The sequence below is a fragment of the Grammomys surdaster genome, unplaced genomic scaffold (genome assembly GCF_004785775.1).
Source record: "Grammomys surdaster isolate TR1022 unplaced genomic scaffold, NIH_TR_1.0 189, whole genome shotgun sequence".
NCBI lineage: Eukaryota > Metazoa > Chordata > Mammalia > Rodentia > Muridae > Grammomys > Grammomys surdaster.
The window spans coordinates 79,448-95,719 of NW_021604634.1; the positions used below are offsets into that span (position 1 = coordinate 79,448).

Below are 16,272 nucleotides of genomic sequence, written 5' to 3' on the forward strand. Positions count from 1 at the left end.
TGCATTCCTAGAAGAAGTCTGCACACAAGGATGGAGCATCTTCCTGTTCTTGTCCTTTGCCAAAGTCCAGTAAACAGGCTTGATCCGGGAGCACAGCCCCACAGACCTCTGAAGGAGGCAGAGTCCTCCTCACCATGAAAAGGCTTGGCTCAGGGTTTGTTAGGGACAGTTTAACCATGCCAAATACATATATGTTATAAGAGATTGTCTTTAACAAAATATCTCTTTAAAGACCTGTGGTCTCCAGAGTTTTACAGGGTTAGACATCTATTTTCTTCCCTGTCCCCTTATTGAGGACATCTTGAAACAAAAGTTAAAAAGGAAGGGAGGAAGAAAAAGAAAGTATGAGGGGAAACAAAACTTGAAATATATTCAGCTCAAAAAATGAACTTCTTTTCATTGTTTACTTGTAGAAAATAGAGTTTAGCATACTGTTTGGTGAAGAAGCTGTGACAATTTTGCTCTTTTAAAAGGTATTGATTTCAGAAACCAAGGTTGGAATTTTAGGAATGGGGCATTCTTCAGAACAATTTTTGTTTTTAGAAGAGTTTGGGATTTTTTATAAACAAAATCCATGTGTGATGGTTTATATTTAACAAGAGATAGAAACATGTTACTGTCTGAAAATCCTGCATGCAAGTCTGTGGGCTGCAGCTCACCTTGCTGCAGGGAAAGACAGTCCAGGTTAGTCTACAGTGGACCCGTTTTTCCCGAGAGTTCAGAAACTACTCTTTCATCTCGTGTGGCATCTGCCTGTTTCCCCTGCCCCAGAACACTTCACTCATATTTCCTGTCTAGAAGCCAGCATGCCCTTTCATTACACAGCAATAGACATAGTCCATTTGTCAGCAATAGACATAGTCTCTGACTTTCCAACTCCATGGTTCTCAGGATGAAGCTATAAGCTGGATCATAGCCCCTCCTCACTCACTGGTATTAGACCTGAACTCTGAACCTTGCTAGCTGATCTATAAACCTGGTCATCCAGTAAAAAGTACCACACAGGGAGAGCACAAGTCCTGCTCCATGAGCCCCTGATCATTCTCCTGGGGCACAAGTCCTCCATATTCTCATTCCCCACAACAGCAAAATGAGAGCATTGGGCACAAGCCACTATCCACAGACTAGTCTCAGGGAGGTCAGTGTGGATAAACCAGGGAGCCATAGGGGCACCTGCTCCACCCCTGGAAGAGCCTCTTCCAAGGACTTCTGGGATAGCACCAGCTCTAAGCTTGCTGCCCTTGGATGTGGGATCTAGAGCCATAGCACTCTAGATGTACCTGACCTCATCAGATGCTATGCTCAGAGCTGTGCCCTGCCCTCAGCCCTTGATATGCATTTGGCACACATCTTACACATGGTATCCAGTCTCAGGAACTGCAGCAGAGGACCTGCACTGGAGCATGGCCCCATAAGTTTCCAAAGTCTCACTTGTTCCCTTTTGCTGTTTCTGTGGACCAGCGTCTTATGCTAAAAAGGGAGAGGGTTTGGTCAACATGCCTTGCCAGAGCCTTCAGCTCTACTGCAACACCTCCTGATGCATAGTTAAATAAACATGGGAGCTGGAAATACATGGTCAGAGCCAGAGAAACAAGGGCTAGGCACTAGGGGCTAGCCAATGACATAAAAGCCAAAAGTTAGGCAACCTGGCTTGTTGAGTCTTACTGCTTACAATTACAGGGTCTCTAACATAAGAATGAACACATTGTACCACAGGCCCCACTTCTCAAGAGAGCCAAAAACCACACCTTTAACAGATAATTTTTCAAAAGACAGATAAAACATAAACATCTAATTTCTTGGTAAGACGTTTAGAACACAGGTTCATGATCACTTCCCATGTTCCAGCGAAACCTGACCACATGGAGCTCTGGGGCTGAGGGCCTTTAGGTTTGGCCAAATTTGCAAGTCTCCAGCCTTCCATTCAGCCTGCACTGCACGTTCCCACCTCTGTCCCATGTCTCAGCTCCCACCCTCCTGGCTTCCGTAGCGGCTACAGCTTGATAGATACTGCTCAGTGTGGTGTCAGGTGCTCTGGTGTTAGTGGGACTTGTGATGGGTTTCTGGTGTGTCCTATGCAGAGGAACTCAACTGAGTCACACACTGCAAACCATTGCTTGGCTGCTTCCAGAAACACCCCAGGTTCTGGCTCAGTGAATGTATCAGTCTCCCTGGAGGAGGCCTAGCACAGCCATCCCATGTGCTAACTAACTGCAGGGCTGGTCATTTGTCTAGCTTCAGGCATGAATCTACAGATAGTGATGGAAGTTCTTCTGAAGCTTATCCATGAAGGTGTCACCATTCTGGTTACCAACTAGTATGTGACCTTAGCTGGAGCCTTTTCTTCCCGGCCCTGAACTGAGCAGACACGTGCTGCTTCTTGCATGAGGCCATCAGAACACTACCTGATGGGGATATCTGTCTGATAAAGGTCTTAGCCACAGTAGGACTTCTCCCTGCTGGGCTTTGCAACCTAGAGGTACTCCTCTCTGGCCCTGCCCCTTGCACTAGCCCTCTTTTTTTTTTAAATAATTTATTTATTTTTTTCAAATCATAATTCATTCACACAGGGGTTATAAACACAGAAAGGCAGGACGTGGGAAGGGGATGACACTGGAGCGTGGGTGTTCAGGGGGAATACAGATATCTTTCAGAACAGGGTATTGGCTGGGTGAAGGTTCAGGGGACAGATCACTTATGACTCTGCCTATGATTCACTTGTCCTTATCTAAGTTGGTATTGTCTGCCAAGGCTACCTATTTACAAGGTCTATGACTACTGAGGCTGGTAAATTTCCACGAAAGCTGCCTGTTTACAATAGCTTATAGCCATCTGTTTCAATGTTTTTCCACAGAGATCCAAGACTTGGTGTTAGTATACATGTATGACAGGCCTATTACTGATTTTAGGCCTATGGCTGATTTTAGGCCTTCAGTGTGTAAGCAGGGATGTCCCTGAGATCTCCTCCCTTCTCTAAGTATAGAAGGGCTGTCGCGATTCTAATCTTGCAAAGGCGGAGATAGAGGCCTGACCTCCAGTAATTGAAGGGGGCCTTGTAATGGCTCCGGTCCCCCTGTCATTGTCCAGTGAGGCATGAGGGCCATACCCGTCCCGATGTCTTTTTCCTGGAGAGGGGATACTTTTGACATCAACCCCTATGCAGTCAGGCTTGTCCCACAGGGAACCCAGAGAGATATTTTTAACTTTTATTTATATTCCCCTGCAGTGCTTAGCCTCGCAGCCTAAGCAAGAATTCAGATTGCCAGTCAGAGCGGGTTCTGGGTGGCCCCTCTCTGATTGGTCTAGGGGCAGAAGTCCCCTCTTTTAGGTTGGGTGGAGATGGGTTTTGGGAACACCCTGGGTAAAGTAACAACCTCATCTTGAATCTCGTGGTCCTCCATAGCTAACTTATGATAATGTATCTGAGTAGGTTTTGCTACCAAATTATTTATCTGTTGTTTCACAGAGTTAGTCAGCCTATTTGAGACCCAGGGACCAGAAGAAATAAGCAAAAATAACCCAAATAATGGTCCCAAGATGGGAGGAAGTAGGGTTGACAACCATGGAGAAGCTGAAAAAACAATTCTTGTACCAGCACTCATCTTTCTCTTTCTCTCTCTGACTTTTCTCAGGGTCTTCTCTGATCTATTTCATGCTCTCTTTAACCCTCCCTGTCTTGTCTGTGTAAAGGCAACATTCTTCTTTAAGGGCTGTACACAGTCAAGAGCTGTACACAGCCTTTTCTACTGTAATAGATAAAATCAAGTCCAATAAAATCAAGTCCAAAGTCGACTTTTGGAGGGTTCTTCAGACAGCGAAACGAGGGATTTCTTCAGATTAGTGATGTCAATCTCTAGCTGTTTAATGTTCTTGTCAATGGCCCTTCAAAGGTCTGAGTAGTATAAGTTTGGAGGCCAGTATGTGGTGGATTAGAACTTCTAACAGCAGACATCATGGGTGATTCATTTTTACCTGAGATGCTGCCTGATTTAAAGCTCCTGGGAGGCCCTCTTCCTCTGGTTTTCTGAGGTTGGGTAGAGAGCTGCCACCTGAGATCTGCTCTACGCTCTGGCCCAGACTGGAAGTCCTAATCTGCACTAGCCCTCTTAGCTTCAAGTTTCTTCTCCATGCCAAGCTTTTGGACTTTCCCACTAGCCTTCTTCCAAGATGAAAGACACAAAGTTTCCCTAGGTGTTGAGAGCACTGTCTTGCCAGCTCTCAGGCTGTTTCCAATTTAGGCTCTTATTCTTTTCTCTTATCCAGCCATCTCTGCCTGTAACCTGGTTCTTTTTATTTACTCAATCTTTTGTCTTTTAAAGTCAGGCAAGTGAAGGAGGCCAATACTAGCATCAGGGCTGTTGAAAGACCATTGGGGGCCACCACTCAGTGACCTGATTGTAATGGCATGTGTCTAAGAAATGGTCAGCCTTTGAACACAGGGGCGTTGGAAAGACAAACAGTTTTCCAGTTGGGTTTTTGTTGGCAAAGAAAGGCATCACACCACCCCAAGTCCATGCAGAGGAGGCCACCATGAGGTGCAGATGCCACAGGACCAGTATGCAGAGCAGACACTTCTGTATCCTGGGAGTCGAGCCATGGGGACTGAGGCCTTTGATCAGAGTCCAGATGTGCTTTCTTATATAGCCTCACATGTCAAAAATAAAAGGCTTGATATAAAAACAAATGGAGTCTGTTTTTCTAACCTGAGAAAATGTTCTCCTCAGCATTTCCAAACACCAGTCTCCTCCCTTTCACGTTCCTAAAACTGCACCTTTGACCAGGCTATTCAGCACAGCCTCGTCCAGTTAATTCATCCAGACCTGTCTCATCTTACCTGTTACCCTTCTGGTGCAAGGTGCTATGTCATACCTCATCAGCCACTGACCAGAAATTAGCAAAAAAAAAAAAAAGAAAGAAAAAAAGAAAGAAAGAAAGAAAAGAAAAAGAGAGAGAGAGAGAGAAACCAGATTCCCTAAGAAACTCCTTGTTGGGCCCGAGTGCTTATACCATGATGCTTGCACAGAAAAGAATTAGCCTCAGATAGAACTAGTCCTCTGACCTAACAGCTAGAAGATGAGACAAGGTAACAAGGGTCATCTAGGGGCTTGGCTGGATATGCTTAAGAAGCCCGTAGTCCAGCTGTCTGTCTCATGGAAGTATCCTGCAGCCTGCTGTGCCTTAACCCATGTTTTCTGTTTTGCAGGCCTTCCAGATGTTTAACCCTTTTTTCTTTTGCTGATTCTCTTCATTGTCGGCTCTTCATTCAGCCTCCTTCCCTCCAAGTCCTTTGGTTTCGTTACCTGTAGGCCAATTTGGTGATGCCTCTGGGAAGTGCTTTCTGTACGTCAAGTCCCAGATATAGTAGTTCTTCCTGGATCCAGACTTGGGGCAGTAGATGCAAGGCAGGTAACAGAAAGCTGGCATTTCTGAGGACAGCAGACAGGCTTCCTGACACCGCAGGGATACTAGTGCTCTTTTCTGCCTGTGTATGGTATACACCTCTCACTTTACTCTCTCTGGACTCTTTCAGAAGAGGCAGACCATTACAGCTTTGGAGCAGGCACTCTGTCTAGGAAGAAAAAGGTGCTGGTGACCCTGAGGGATGAGGGTCTGCGTCGGCGTACCCACCTCAACATCAGCATGCCGCATGACTTCCGCCCAGTGTCATCCATCATTGATGTGGACATCCTCCCTGAGACACACCGCCGAGTGAGGCTCTACAGACATGGCTGTGAAAAGCCACTGGGCTTCTACATTCGAGATGGCACCAGCGTGCGCGTGACACCCCACGGGCTAGAAAAAGTACCAGGTATCTTCATTTCTCGAATGGTGCCTGGGGGCCTTGCAGAAAGCACTGGGCTACTGGCTGTGAATGACGAAGTCCTGGAGGTGAATGGGATTGAGGTAGCTGGAAAGACATTGGATCAAGTCACAGACATGATGATAGCCAACAGCCACAACCTCATCGTCACTGTCAAGCCGGCCAACCAAAGGAACAATGTGGTTCGCAGTAGCCGCACATCCGGCAGCTCTGTCCAGTCCACAGACAGCACCACCAGTCACCACAGCCTGCCAGGCGCCCATGCTCTACCGAATTCTGAAGAAATGGAGAGTGATGAGGAAGCCGACATCGTCATTGAAGGGGCTCTAGAACCTCAACACATTCCGAAGACACAGGCTGTACCTCCAGGCAGCCTCTCAAGGGCCAATGGCACCAGCCTTGCTCACAGGCTGCACAGAGGGGACATGAGCCTGCATAGCTCTGGGAGGGAGAGCAATGGCAGCATCCACAGATTTCTCAGCTCTCTGAAACCAGACCCGCGACACAGCCTGGTCCTCCCCCAAGGAGGAGTGGAGGAACATGGGCCAGCCATTACACTCTAGGGCTTGAGCACTTGGCCAGGCTGAAGTCCCAGACAGACTGTGTGTCACCGAGACCCACAGGTGGCAAGTATTAAATAGCATGTAGTACTATTAGATGTATAGTCACTCCAAAGGGAAATGCTTTACATTTTCATGTCAATTTTAAAATAAGAAAAATAATTGTGTACTTTTCTTTTTTCTTCATCAACCTTATTCTTTATTTAAACTTTTGAACAAGAATACTATTTTTGTAGAATTTTTCCACAGAACTTAAAATATGCACAACTGCAAATTTATCTGGGCCAGGCCTCAGTGCATGTCCAGAACCTTTGCGAAGTGAAACAAAACACAAAAGTGCGAAGAGTATTTTTAACATTTTTTAAATACTTGTTTTTAAAAGTGAAGCTTTATAGATAACTTTTTTAAAATCGTAAAATTCATATTTTTAACCAGTTTGTGTAAAAATATCTTGTGATGTCCGAGTGGTCTACTGACCCAGTATGGCTGTGATAGGATAATAGGAGCTAAGGCTGGGTCCCATCACAGAAAGGCAGTTTTCACCATTTACAGCCAGCTCAGAAAGCCCTCTGGCCTATACCCAAGAACCACTGGGATTACAGGGCCCTTCATCTGTGGAGCTGTCCCAGCCGCAACAGTCAGGCAGTCACTGCTGTTGGCTTAAGGTGGATTTAGGGATCCAGCAACCCTGCTGGCTAGAAGGTAAGACCAGTGATAACACGTGGGATTAATAGCCAACTGTTCCATCCGTGTTTTCTTTGGGTTGGCTAACTAGGGCAGTTTAAGACATCGTCAGTAGAGAGTGTCACCTCTCTAAAGGCCCACAGCAGTGAGTGGGGTGGATGTACATGCTAGCTTTGCTTCGGAGAGTTATTTTTATAAGACATTAGAGCATGTCGATGCCTGTTCCTAGAATAGTGATCAATGGCAGGAATTATCTTAACTAGAACAAGTCATGTGGAACTTAATAGTTTTGACAGATCACTTTCCTTTGACCTTCTTAGAGGTTTATTAATGTCTCACCCAATTATTTTTTATATGAATTGTGTTTTCTGTTTGGATACAGTGTTGGGATAGAATATCACATTAACTGAGAACAAACTGACCAAGTGAATCCTTCATGTAAATAAAGGTTTAAAGCATCTTCGTCTTCCAGGTGCCCCAGAGTCTGGCTGCCCTTATGGTCTAGCATCACCTGCTGGTGAGATGCAGAACTGTCCTGACTTCAGCAATGCCAGACGGAGAATGCATCTCAGCATTGTCCTTTGTCCAGAATTCGTCCAGTCAAACCGTTTTTTCCTTTGGGGAACTGTTTACTGGGCATAAGTGGCTTTGGCTGAGGATTGTTACCTTGGCCTGTGTCTGCTTCTCAGTTATGTGCCGAATATCATTAACACAAGGAGAGCAAGATGCTCAGCGGGTCTTGGTGAGGATCCAGACACCCAGATTCATGGCTTCCAAATTGCTAAGAGCAACTGTTTTGTTTCTGTGTTGCTGCAGCGATCTGGAATGTTTTTTACTAAGACAAATATTACAGAACCAAAAACAACTGATGCTCAGTTCCTACATGCCTTGTTCTCAGCTATACTGTCGCTTGGTGTTCTGTGTTAAACACCCTGTGTTTGCTACCAAGAAAGAAAGTTATGTTTCTTACCATGTTTAAGTTATTTGGTAAATGTGAATCAGTTTATTCAAAAAGAAAATTTTTTTAAATGAGGAGGCCTGACCTTTGTGAGATGTTGCCTGTAATTACATGTGTTTAGCAGATACCTGAGAGTATTTTTCTAAACAGAACTCTACTCCTACCGTTATCTTTCTTCTTTCACAAGAATCTGTCATTATATATTAAATTTTGTTTTATATATCAGAATAAAAAACTTTTGAGTTAATGTGTGTTATTGATATACCTCTACCTCTCAGTTACTGCTATATTGCTGTGAAGAAATAAGTAACTTATAAAAGAAAGCACTTAACTGGGGGTTTGACTTCAGTTTCAGAGGTAAGTCCATGACCATCATGGCAGCAAGCATGGCAGTAGACAGGCAGACATGGTGCTGGAGAAGGAGCTCAGGCCTTAAAACAGTGGATTCACAAGTGTAAGGCCTCTGTGCTGGTGAAGAGAACTAACTGGGGATGGTGTGGGCTTTTGAAACCTCAAAGCCTATCTCCAGTAACACACCACCAACAAGGCCATGCCTCCTAGTCCTTTCCAAACCTTTCCACCAACCAAGACCAAGCATTCAAATATATGAACCTACAGGGACCATTCTCATTCAGATCTCCACATGCACTTTAGTTGTGTTTAGAATAAGGGAAGAGTTTTCATGCCATTGGCAAGATGACGTGAGCACAGAAAGAAGCTGATTGGCATGTATCAAAGCCTAACGTGCCATAATTGTTTCACTTAACCCTTGCACATTCCCTGTGTTTTTATTGCTATTTTACAGATAAAAATAGACCTACAATCACACTGATAGATAATTCAGAATATTCCTTTAAAGTCTTTGGGGGGAGTTTTTCTGAGTCCTTGCACAACTCCCCCTACATTTACTGTTGTTTGCAGTTTTCCCTAACACTATCATTCTTACATTACTAAAACTATAATGCTGTCCTCAGGGTTCACTCAAGTCTCAAGTATTCTGCTGCCTCTGAGCACCTGTAATCCCAGAGGGAGCACATGTATGCTGGAAAAGGAATAACATGTTGTTTTTTTTTTTTTACAGTATTTATCTTTATGGTGACCATGAACTACACCTTCCCAGTTCAGAGCCGGGAAAACTCGGGCTCTGCAGTTGATGCTTAGCAGTCTGATGCAATGGAGTTGTCAGGTACATGCCAGTGCTGGATACACTTTCTGAAGTTGAGTTTCACAGCCATTCACATCCTGTAGTGGGAGGTACGGGCGCTTGGGTGGGAACCAAGGCCACATTACCTGATCTAAGCATCTGTCTTAGAATTCTATTGCTGTGAAGAGACACCATGATGTAAGCAAAAGCAAGCATTTAATTGGGGCTTGCTGACTATTTGAGAGGGCTAATCCAGGATCATGGCTGGAAGCAGACAGGCATGACACTATTCCAGTAGCAGAGAGCATTACATTCTGATCTACACACAGCAGAGAGACTGGGCCTGGTATGGGGGTTGGGGCGAGGGGTTGAAACCTCAAAACCCACTCCCAGTGACACTACTACAAGTCCAGACCTGGTCCTTCACAAACAGTTCCACTAACTGGGGACCACACATTCAAACATAAGCCACCAAGCAGGCCACTCTCATTCAGACCACCACAGCATCATGTCACGAACCCAAAGTATAGATGCTGCCAGGGAGCTGACCTTCAGGCCAGTGAAAGCTACGTGGGTTGTTTAGCATTTTTTGTTTTACATGAAACAATCCTAGGGTCATCTGTACAACTGAGAAATCTGGCTGACATTTGCAGTTTCTAGAACTTCAGTTACCAAAATGGATAGAAATTGTTTCAGTGGTACTCACCTGTTTCCTAACCACTTGCTCACAAATTTTACCCCCTCTTCAAGAATATATCACTAGTAGAGTGTTTGCTTTTTAAAATTTAATTTGGTATAATTAATTTTTACCAAATTAATTAATTTTTTGGTAGAACTTCATTTTTACACTATTAATTCCACTGTTCTGTGAATATGGGGTGTCTTTTTTATATATTGTGGAGCGCTGCTGCCACGCCTTAAAGATGGTGCCGGCTAGCCCTTGCTGACTTGGAGTAAACAAGCCTTGTTTGGTCCTGGGGCAGTACTTCCTGGTGGCCTGATCTTGTGTCATGGGTCCTTGACCAATCACAGTGCGAGATGTGGTATGGGCTCATGGGCAGTCCTACGCAGGGTATAAAGCTTCGCTCCTGGGCTGGCTTGGGGGCACACCTTCAAGCTTCATGTAACTAGCAATTTCTGAGTAAACTGCTGCTGGAAGGAACTGGTGTGCGAGTCTTTCTTCCCTGCTGGTCGGGGTGGTAGGCGCCGCACAATATATATCTTTCAATTTTCAGTGCCTTTCTTGATCTTTCTTCAAAATTTTTAAATGTTCATTATAGAGGTCTTTCACCTTCTTGGTTAGGTTTCTTCCGAGATACTTTACTATGCTTGAAGGTGTTGGAAATAAAGTGTTTCCATTTGTGTCTGAAGGTGTTGGAAAGTGAAGTGTGCCCATGTGTGTCTGAAGTATGCTCAGGATCTTTCTCAAGAAAGTTTGTTAGTGCATGAAAAGGCTACTCCTAAATATTTTTCTAAGTTGACTTTGTACCCTTCCACTTTGCTGAAACCGTTTCTAGAAGTTTTCTAGTATAATTTTGAGGTCTCTTTTGGACAGCATCTGCACACAGGAGTAATGACTTCCTATTTATATCCTTTCATTGCCTTACTGCTCTGGGTACTTTTTTGAGAACTATATTGAAAGGCAGTGGGAACAATGGACAGCCCTCTCTCGTTCCTGACTTCAATGGGACCACTCCAGTATCTTCACGATTTATGGTAATACTGGCTGTGGGTTTGTCTTCTATAGCTTTTATGATGTTGAGGTACATCCCCTCTAGCCCTCCTTTCTAGGTTTCTTATCAGGAAGGTTTCTTATCACGAAAGTACACTGGAGTTTGTCAAAGCCTTTTTCTTTAGCTACTGCATTTCTGGAATAAAGCCAACTCACAGTGGCTCATCCTTTTGATATATGCCAGTTTTCCATTTGCTGTATTTTACTGAAGATTTTTGCATTTATATTGATCAGGGATATCAGTCAATAATTTTGTTTTGTTGTGTCTTTTATCTGTTTTTGATATTTGAGCAATACTGGCTTTGTGGAATGAGCTTGGGAGTGTTCTCTTCCTTTCCTTTTTAATGATTTAAGAATTAAATCTAAAGTTTCTTTGAAAGTCTGGTAGGATGCTGCTGTGAATACATCTGGCCCTGGGCTTTTTTAGTTGGAAGGCTTTCTAGTACTATTTCAGTCTCATTTGTTTGGATCTGTTTAGTGTTTTTGATGTCTTCTTGGCTTGACTCTGGTAGTCTGAACCTAGAAATTCATCCATTTCTTTTAGATTTTTCCAATGAAATAGAGTAGATTTTTGAGAATTATCTTACAATATTCTGAATTTCTTTGGTGTCTGTTGTAATGTTTGTTTCTTCCTAAGTCAGTTAATTTGGACCATGTCTTTCTTTGTTTTGGTTAGCTGGGCCAAGAGTTTATTTTAGTTCTCAAAGAACCAGCTCTTATATTCAAGGATGTTGCTCTCAGGTGGGTGAGTTTACTGGCCCCAACAACCAAGTCCAGGGATGTTGTCATGATGAAGGGGAAGCAGGGGAGGCAGAGAGAAAAGGGTGTGCGCAGATAGAGGAGAGTGAGTTTGTGTACCTTACAGAGAATTTTTGCTGTTAATTTTAAGTTTTATTACCTGACAATCTAGTAAGATGCATGGTATTATTTTTCTGAATTTGGTAATGGTTTGTGTCCTACCTTATATTTACAGGTTTAATGCAATCCCAGTCAAAATACCTGCCCACATTCTTCACAGGAATAGGAAAAGAATCCTAAAATTCATTAAAACCAGGGAAGACCAAAGCAATCCTGAGCAAAAACAATAATGTTGAAGGGACTGCCATTCCAGATTTATATAGACATATATACATGTAACTGGAAAACTCTAGAAATGTGTGTGTGTGTGTGTGTGTGTGTGTGTGTGTGTAGATCAAGGAGTTCAATTTTAAACCTGAAATTCTAAAACTACTAGAAGAAAACACAGGTAGTACCCTATAAGATACAGGTATATAAACGGATTTTTTACCCCATTTATATCCAGGAATTAAGGCCAGCAGGTGAAGAGTAGGCTTCTGTACAGCTAAGGAAATAATCTGTTGAAGAAACCCACTTAGTAGAAAAGAATCTTTGCCATCTATATATCTGCCAGATGATTATATACAAAGAACTCAAAACACAGTCAATAGAACAAATGACTCAATTTAGAAATGGGCTAGTGTTCTAAACCAAGTTCTCAATAGAATAAAGTAATATGGGTAGGAAACACCTCAAAATGTGTTCACCATCCTTAGCAACTGGGAAAATGCAAACTAAACCAACTCTACAATCTCATCTCTCCCCAGTCAGAATGGCTAAAACAACCAACAACAAATTCTGGAGAGGATGTGGAGGGAGAGGAGCCACATTTACTAGTGGTGAGAAAGCAAACTGCCACAGCCTCTCTGGAAATCAGCATGAAGAATCCTCAGAAATCTAAAAACAAACTTTCTATATGGCCCAGCCCAAAGGACTCAACATCCTCCTCTATGGTTATGTGGTCAGCCATGTTCATTGCTGCCCTAATGACAAGAGCAAGGAAATGGAAACACACTAAATGTCCTTCAACAGGTTACCAGATAATGGAAATGTAGAATATATACACAACAGAAAACTATTCCGCTATAAAGAAAAATGAGATCCAGAGATAAATGGATATAGAAAAGAATACATTGAGTAATGTAAAAAGAAAAAACAGAAAGATAAACACCATATGTCTGCTCTCATGCAATTCCTAGTTCCAAATCTTCAGATGAAGCTGCAGAAACCAGGAAAGTATAATGGGACTGAGGGGAAGGGGGAAGCTGAGAGGGAAATAGCAGGATACCAGTGATAAAAATAAGGAAACGGAAAAATATGGCAAGGGAGCTCTAACTAGGGAGAGAGGTCAAGGCTATCTGATAAAACTTCAAGGGATCATTTTACATTTACCTAAAATTATAAATAACATATATACAGTAATTTACACATATATAAATATATATGCATGCCTTAAATGAAGATATGTAACTTGAGATGACAATGCTCCCCACAAGAGACTTAAACTACCTATCTAATCAAACTATCTACCTTGTTGGTCAGGGTAGCCCTTGGTTGCCTCTCAGAGACTGAAGGTTAAATCCCTATTGCTGAAGACACCAGGACTTAGGACACAACTCAGATGCTTCGAGTTCTTCTTGTGGTCTAGCTTCCACAGTACCAGAAAATTTTATACAAGTTGCCAAGGGTAGGAGAAAAAAAAATCAACAGTGCCATCCAGCTGTAATGACCAGCACAACATCTCTAAAAATGTAATAGTAGCACTTGTATGTTGGCAATAAACAAGAGATGTCTAATTAGACTTAAAGCCCTCTTAACAAGAGGGAGGTCATACCTAGTAACAGAAGCCTAGTCAGTCAGCCAGGGCTAGTTAGGTCTTCTAAGATAACCTATTATCACCACTTTACAAGACCAGCAAAATTCCTAACTACATTCTAGAGCTTACTGCCACATACAAGTATAGCACAGGTCTCACCTGTGCAGCACTATCTTAGGACACTATCTTAGGACAGTCTACAGGAAGCAGGACACATCTCAGAACTCTCCCACGATCTCAAATTAGTTCAATGAATGAGTAAACTAAGGTAAGCTTTATCTTGGCAAGTGTGGTGTTTGCTGTACCATTTTCAGGCACGTATCACTTTCTCAACTGAGTCTGCCATCTGGTCTTTTAGCTTCCTTTAAGGCAAGGTAGAGCACCACTTCATCTCTCTTTAAAGTGGTTGCCATAGGCATATGGCTTGTTTGGAAACTGCTCAGGGGATGGCTTAAGATCCATGGTCTATTTCTAGTGTCTAGGAAACCATGTGTGATTACATGGAGAACCTCTCACAAAGACACTGAAGGAATCCTCCCCACATGCTGTTTTAGAAGTGGAAAAACAAGGCTGGAGAGATGACTCAGTGGCGAAGAACACTGACCGCTCTTCCAGAGGTCCCAGCAACCACATGGTGGCTCACAACATCTGTAATAGGATCCAATGCCCTCTTCTGGTGTGTCTGAAGACAGCGACAGTGTACTCACATAGAAGTGGAAAAATAAGCATAGTGGGAAGAGGGTGGCATGGGTCCTCAGATCCAGAGTGGAGTCAAGCAGGTTGTATCTAGGGCTTAGTGTTAAAGTTATATGGGAGACTTTGTTTCAATTACACTTAAGTCCAGAGACACTGCGGGCATTTTGACTCTAGGACAAGATGTGCTTAATCTGGAGAATAATATGCAGCTCCAAAGATACATGAAAGAACTTTGTAATAGAATGGACTTAAAAATTTATAGACCATGCCGGGCAGTGGTGGCGCACATCTTTAATCCCAGCACTTGGGAGGCAGAGGCAGGCGGATTTCTGAGTTCAAGGCCAGCCTGGACTACAGAGTGAGTTCCAGGACAGCCAGGGCTACACAGAGAAACCCTGTCTCGAAAAACCAAAAAAAAAAAAAAAAATTATAGACCGAACAACCTCCCTAGATTTGAACCCATTTTTAACATGTTTTTAAAATACCGATTGAAACTCTATGGTTTAGTAGCAACATCACCCACTTTTACTACCTCAGTTGTTCAGCTCTTGGCAGAGCTACAAATTGAACAAGACTTTCCACCTGCCAAGCAAGCACTCTACCACTGGCTGCAATGGCATTTGTAGCTCAACTTTCCTCTTTTATAATCAAGGCAATTGGAAATGGAAATCGAGTGTAGAATCTCAAAAGCTGATGTAAACAAACAGTAAGCATATTGCTAGAAAAATGTACTATCCTGGGTATTGACAGAGGTACATGCTGCTGAGCTTTTCAAAAAAGGGTCTTGGGTCTCTACCATCCCAAAGAGTCAAGTCAGGGCATCAGCAGTGACATATAACTAGAAAATCACGACCCTGCAGCAGAGTTCAGGAAAAAGCGTCAACTTTCTAGCAGGTAAACCAGGCTTAGCCAAAAGCTCAGCCTTAGCATTAATGTAATGGAAGCCTCAGCTGCCTTGTTACCCACCCTGGCTTATCTTGTACTCAGAACAGACATAAGCAGTAGCTAACTTGACACTTGCTACATACACTTTAAATCCCTGCAATCTGTCCCAGTCATGTATGTCATATGATAAATGCATTTCCTCCAGCACATGTTGACAAACTTAAGCTTAAGGCCAAATTTCTTTTTAAAATGACCTCATAATAAGCATTGTAGTGGCACAAGTCCACAATTCTAGCAGTCAGGTTTTGTGGACAGGATCTCCATGAGTTTAAGGATAGCCTGGCTACTCAGGAAGACCTTAAGAAAAAAGACAAACAAACAAACTCAGCTCAGATGGCATACACCTTTAACCTCAGCACTTGGGAAGAAGAGGCAGGCAGACCTGTGTATTTGAGGGCAGCCTGGTCTACAGAGCAAGTTCAGGACAGCCAGGGCTACACAGAAACCCTGTCTCAAAACTTCACTTTCAAACAAGATCCTTTAGCACCTGCGGATATTTGAGCTTGCAGTCAGAATAGATACTGAAGACTGAATAGGACAGTTCTCAAGAACTAGAATAGTTCTGAAGCTGGGATCTTCTACTTGCATAACTTCTGAGAAGCTGAGGCCTTAACTAGCCAGAACAGTAGCACAGGCCAACAGTGATGTCCTGTTAGGAAAAGGCAGAGAAAAAGCACACACTGACCAGTAATAAGAGGATAAAATGGGCTTGAACTGGCAACAGTGGGGCAGTTCTAACGTTTCACTAGTGGAACCTCTACTTTTAAGTAGCAAAGCTCCGCTGGCACTGCCTGAGTAAAGGGCCTTTTGTGCCGCTATGCTAGCTTAATCAGGCCTTCCTTACATTCCTCATTAAAGGTACCCAGATTTAGAGGGGTGCCTAGCACAGAGGAAATACTCTAGAACTATCTCTGGATTGCTTTGTATCCCCAGAGATGTCACACATCAGAGTGTTTTATGTATCTTGACACTTAAAAGAGCTACATAGAAACCTAAAGACAAGGTGCATGCCCAAATTTGAGCAAGGAAACCTAGGTTTAAGAGAATGACAAACTTGACCTCAATGCTCTAGTTTTAGC

The 16,272-nt window shown here is 43.2% G+C and overlaps 1 protein-coding gene across 1 annotated transcript in view; it reads left to right on the top strand.

Moving 5' to 3' along the window:
- Positions 1–8,270, top strand: part of Pard6g (par-6 family cell polarity regulator gamma) — a 69,836-nt gene extending 61,566 nt beyond the window's left edge. The window contains exon 3 of the mRNA XM_028768940.1: positions 5,531–8,270. Within this exon, the coding sequence (XP_028624773.1) occupies positions 5,531–6,384 (854 nt within the window). The 3' untranslated portion in view covers positions 6,385–8,270. The remainder of the gene's footprint in view (positions 1–5,530) is intronic.
- The last annotated feature ends 8,002 nt before the right edge of the window (positions 8,271–16,272 follow it).